At 41.4% G+C, this 6000-nt stretch overlaps 1 protein-coding gene across 4 annotated transcripts in view; it reads right to left on the bottom strand.

Moving 5' to 3' along the window:
- Window positions 1–6000, bottom strand: part of LOC144097459 (sodium-coupled monocarboxylate transporter 2-like) — a 94337-nt gene that overhangs the window by 19278 nt on the left and 69059 nt on the right. For all 4 annotated transcript variants that reach the window (XM_077630183.1, XM_077630184.1, XM_077630182.1 and 1 more), the window contains one exon: window positions 4707–4793. In XM_077630183.1, the coding sequence (XP_077486309.1) occupies window positions 4707–4793 (87 nt within the window). The remainder of the gene's footprint in view (window positions 1–4706; window positions 4794–6000) is intronic.

Raw genomic sequence — 6000 nt, forward strand, 5'->3', positions numbered from 1 at the left:
ACCCAATGTATGGCTTTAGGGTATGCAAATTTGACAGGTCAAGAGTCGTAAACAACATCCAAACCCCGGCTGAGTTAGCCGAATTAAATAGAAATATAGTTTCATACCCTTCACATAATCAAGAATTCCGGATAGTTGGCAAATGTGCCAAGTATGGTAAAGAGATACTAAAATTCGCTTTGCCCACTACCATAAATCAGTTACTACAAATTGACATAGATGTTATGATATTGTCCGAGAAAAATTGGCGCCATATCTTTACTTAGAAATGCATGTGTTTTCCACTTGTACTAATTTTATTACCTAGTCATGCTTGTTTTTCAGTTTTTTTTTGCAAAGACGACAATAATATTTTTATATTTTGCTCTTCTTTTTGATACTGTATATATTGTGTCTACGAATATTATATCTATGCTGTTTAACCTTCAATTGCTCTCTCTCTGTCTATGTTTATGGATATAGGTATTCATGTTGTGTAACATGATTTTTGCAACCCCTGCGCTAAATGAATGGGTGCATTGGCCCAGTTAAGCCTTTTTCTCTTTTTGCCTGTGCACCCCACATCACATGATATTAAATAAAAATCAAATGAAACCGCTACCAATACATGCGCGAACATGCAGCTAGGCAGGCATATGTAGCATGCAGTCGAATTTTGTGGCATCGTCTGCATAAAAGTGCACGATCACGCACGTAAACTGCACAGTGGACCCACACTCCTGGGCTTCTTTTTCACGGCCTATGGTTGCACGGGCCCCATGCTCTTAAAGTGCAAAGCGTGCTTAATGCGGGTACGGCCTCTTTACGCTGGTTCCTCATAGCCATCATTGTTATGTGTAGTATCTCGGGTGATGCAACAAGCGATAAGTATGGCTGGTGGCTAATGCGCTGTGATGTGAATACGCGCAGTAGAGGCGCTCACTTGAGATTTTCACTTACCGGAAATAAAATCTGCGCAAACACCAAAACATATTGCTCAGTACTGGTGAACAACAGACTTTCGGTCTGTCGTTTTTTAAAATGTCGCTATTCACTTCAGAACTTTCGTCTTGGTACTTTTATACCGCGCACACCACTAACAACGCCAATCCATTGATAGCGCTTCTTGGTCCTAGTGTCTCGCAAGTAACTCCAATTCCCAGGTATGCTGTGCAACATGTACCATATGCTTTATGAAGCTGAAAGTTTCCTCACAGCGAGACATTGATTTAAAAAGCCGCCGACCTTAGCGGGAACTTGATTGAAAAAACTCGGTTTAATTAATTTGTTTATGGTTAAAAAACTTGTCTAGTTTAACATTCACGGAAGGAAACATTTATATGCTAGTTCTAGAATCCCATTGCGAACAATCATACCTCGACATTATTCATGCTCGGTTGCGGCAAAAATTATACAGTTCAATTTCATTTTTTCTTTGTGGCGGTTCTTTTATGACCAATTATTATATCCAGCTTTGCTTCCTTGGAGGATATATCTAATTTTAAGCCCACGTATGATGCCGCAAATTCTTACTTAGCTAAAATGCGCATATCTTTTAGATAGCTCAAAATTTTCCCCACGATCAGTGTATGCTGTCTTAAAATTTCAGCGTCATGGTTAGAGACTGCCCATCAAATGGAGCCATTTAGATTCTCATGGCCGCCTAATGAGGGCGCCGCTGTGGCCGTCCCCTGTGTTTATGTAGAATCGCGTCGTTCGCATTTTTCGAGTACACAGCAAAGCTTTGGCTTTTGCCACAGACCCCCATCCGGTATGAAACACGGTCCAGTACTTTAAACAACAAATCAGAAAAGAAATTTTTCCAATTTCTCTTTTCTCGAGAAGTTTTACTTCAGCTTTATTGGTGTTACAGTACAAATAGCAAGCGGCACTGAAGTTATCGGGTTTCGTGTTGAAACGTTCAGCGGATCATTATAGCGCTATTCGTTGAGCACATGACTAAAGCTGAACCGCGAAGTTGAAGCGCTACGCTACGCAAAACATGTTTTGCGTAGCGTAGTTCTTTTTTTTTTTTGGCTAACAAGCCTTCCATACGCTACTTTGAAAGCAGGAACATGCAGTCACTACGCACTCAGCACGACCAAAGCACCTGCTTCCTGTTGTGTTATAAGTGGTTTTGATGTTTGTAAACAAACATGGGTGCTGACGATGAAGCTAGCCCGAAAGCGCTTCCGCTATGAATGACAGGGCAATTGAAAAAGCTTGCGTGGGTAGAAAGGTCGCGTGTCGCATGGCGTTTGTAAAGCAGCAGATGCAGATGACGCGCTGCACTGGTTTTGAATAGACACCACGACAAGCTAAGCAGTCAGCTCAGCGTTGGATAAGGCGCCGGTACAGGTGACGCACGAGATTTCGATGGTTCTCTTCAAAAAGGATGTATTCTGGGGCTAAATTGCAGTGTTGCGAGAAAAAGAAACGTTCGACAGAACCGTGTACACGTTTCATACTTCAGCTGCAACATGTTTTGGAAGTTGGACGTTTAAGATAAGAAAAAAAAAACGAAGTGGAAAGTGGAGGGCGAATGCGAAGACAATATTCCTTACGAGGACTGCCGTTGTTTGTTTGCGTTAGACGTTGATGTTGCTGCGGAGCTGGCGATGTACAAAACGCCGCTTGTCGCGTGTAAAACGTTGTACAACGCCTAAAGTCGTGAAATACGGTGAAGGAAAGCAGCAAAACGTAGCTTAATGTTACCTCGAAGCGCTCCATTTTACAGAGTGAGAAAGGCATTAACGGAACGCACGACTACGTCAGGGGGCTCTAATCTAAACAAGACAACTGAATTTATTTTGGCGGCTAAATTTTTCAGGACAACGGCTAGCTTCAAAAGCCTTTCCCGCTGTTACCTGCCTGAACTCGATGGTTCCCTCTTGCCATATGATTTATTTATTTATTTATAATCATAATCACAGCGCCATTGTGTGCTATTAGTGTGGGGAGATTGAAAAAGAAAATACTTAAATACTGGCGCGTGCAGGTGGTTTAAAAAAATATAACATTGAGATCGAAAGAATACGGAAATAATATATATATATATATATATATATATATATATATATATATATATATATATATATATATATATATATATATATATATATATATATATATAAACAAAAGAAAAACTGTCACAGCATGGAAGAAAATAAATAATTTAATTGTATGGACACTGCTTCCTCCGGCAGCTTGTTCCATTCCGAAATTGTTTTGGGGAAAAATAACATTTTGAAAGGGTCAGTCCAGCATCTGTATTCTTTAAATTTAGGTGAGTGATCTATCCGTAAAGACACATAATCAGGGTTGACTATATATTTGATTTTGTCTATTCCAGTTCTTGAATGAAATATATTATGAAATAATTTTAAACGCAGAACTTTCCTACGGTCATCAAGTGTGTCCCAACACAAACCTTTTTTAATGCTCGTTACACTAAAATATCTCCCATAGTTATTATAAACAAAACGAACGGCCGAATTCTGAACTCTTTCTAGCTTTTTAATGTCAATCAAGGATTTCGTGTCCGAGACTGTGCAAGCGTACTGAAATATGCTTCTAACATTTGTATTACACAGCAGTCCTTTTGTCTTCAATGGGGAAAAATTTTGCGTTACGTCGCAGGAAGCCCAAAACGCGGCAGATTTTGGCAGTAGCAAAATCCGCGTGACGGCGCCATGGCATTGTACTGGTTAAGTATGCAAGAAGATATTTAACTTTCAACACTGAATGCAGTCTGCTATTATTAATATTATAAGTGAAATTGTGGGGAACCTTATTTCTAGTGAAAGAAATATGTAGAAAGTTTTGTAAATTAACATGCATTCCCCAATTCTCGCAGCACTGGGCTACTTTACATAAGTCCTATTGTAATGCATTGCAGTCACTCTTATCGTTAACAATTGTATACAACACAATCATCTGCAAAAAGACGCACGCATGAAGAAATGCCTGAAACGATGTCATATTTGTTAATTATGAAAAATAAGGGCCCATGACGGATCCCTGAGGCACTCCTGATGTTACAGCAACATCATTCGACTCCTTACTGTTGACAACAACACACTGACGCCTAATGCTGAAACAAATATTCTTTTATCCACCTAATAATGTTCTCATTTATGTTGTAAGAAAATAATTATTGTATTAATAAGGAATGTGAGCCAACGTCAAAGGTCTTCCTAAAATCTTGGCAAGAAAGAGTTTCCTCAAAGCGCGCCACATCTAGAAGGCTACACAGTAGCTCACACTACCTTGAAGTATTGGAGCTTCCGGTTCACAACAACATGCAAAAATTCTATGTTCCCTCTGAATTTCTAGTTGCTGCTAAAAAAGGTGGTTGCCAGTCGCTACTTTTGGCGTAAAATATGTGGAGAGGACTGAAGTCATAACTTAGATCTGACGAAGGCAAAAAGGCGAACATTTCTGTAAACTACGCAGCAGCCAATCAGTGAGCATGCGAGGTAACAGCATCGAGCCTTATAATAAAACAATGAACATGGTCAGAGGACATTTGCGTAAGACCTTTAGAAATAGAACCCGTCTAAGATATAAAAATTAATAGAAATTAATGTGTCACTACGCTTGTAATCGCACTATTAATAGCAATTCAAACTTTACAAATAATTACATTTACAGCCTTAGGCGGTTGCCCACTCGAGCCCTTTAACGGTACACCAATAATGGTACCACGTTGAAATGAATATACTCACCTTCGAGTGAACAAATGGAAACAACACTGCCAAAAGGCAGAGGCCCACAAAGGGTGCAGTCAAGCCTGTGTTCACCATCATGAATATCTGTGGAAAGAGAAACCAGTAAACGCCGCTTAAGCAAGTTGGCTGGAAGCCGCTCCACCACTGGGAGACTAGAAGGCCTCCGCCATCGCATCCCAGCAGCCAAGGTTTGTTTCCACATAGTTTTAGGTTTAAATTATTACTTCAAAGAAAAAATTATCTATACGTATACTTGGCGGCTCCGTAACTGAGGCACCAGACGATGATATGAGCTGCACCTCACGGTGTAATATCCTAATCAAATCAAATGCACATTGCTGGGACAAAATCACCATTTCACCTGTGGAAGAAACAATTATAGAGGCCGGGCGCCAGGCACAGCACTCAGCTGTTGTACATTGGAGCGAAACTCCATTAATAGAAATCTATTGCACTTAAAAGAGGCAGTTACAATAGATCAACTATTACATACGTTAAACAGCACGAAAGAAGCAGCCCGAAGGCGAAATGAAGAAGAAGGGAGGGGAAAGAGCGCTGAGCGCTATTTATGGTCGGTTCTTCGTTTCGCCTTCGGGCTTCTTTCGCGCTGTTTGACTTATGTAAGAATGCACCGACTAGCCCCGCAAAAAGTTTGAGATCAACTGTTTAAATACACAATTCTATAAACTGCCCCATCACCCGAGAAAGTGCATACCTAAGGATTCACAACATTAGTAGTTTGCTGTGATACAAGTGAACTCTCGAAATAACACGGGCTGGCAAGGGCAGAACTTTAGATCTGCATGTTTCTCTGAGTTCTGCCAACATTTTACGTAAGAAAACTTTTTCAGCCCGTATAAACTCGACGCACGGCCCGCACTTGAACTTCTAGCGCCACCACGCTCCCGTGAATAGGAATGACATGTGGCTAGCACGCTCTGGAGAATAACGCTTAAGGTTCTACGGAGAGCCGATAAGGCCGTCAGTTGGGCAGCGCTGCCCATATTTGAAGCAGCCGTCAATCAACATTGGCACCTTTCTATATTTAATTGGTGAAAATATTCGCACTTACGCAGTTCGCCACCGTGCTACACCGCTGGAGCCAACTACTACAATTCCGTGCGTACAGCCAGCACGCCTGCATACCTTGACCTTGCTACCATGGACGAGCAGCACCCGATAGCTCTACAGAATAGTGCTGCGCTGCAGCTAGCGCCTTTGTGCCTTCGCTCCTCCCCGGCAGCTTTGTTCGTGGAGGCCGAGGCGTGAAGCACCTCAAGGGCGTCACGTT

The sequence above is a fragment of the Amblyomma americanum genome, chromosome 7, assembly GCF_052857255.1.
Source record: "Amblyomma americanum isolate KBUSLIRL-KWMA chromosome 7, ASM5285725v1, whole genome shotgun sequence".
Taxonomy (NCBI): Eukaryota; Metazoa; Arthropoda; class Arachnida; order Ixodida; family Ixodidae; genus Amblyomma; species Amblyomma americanum.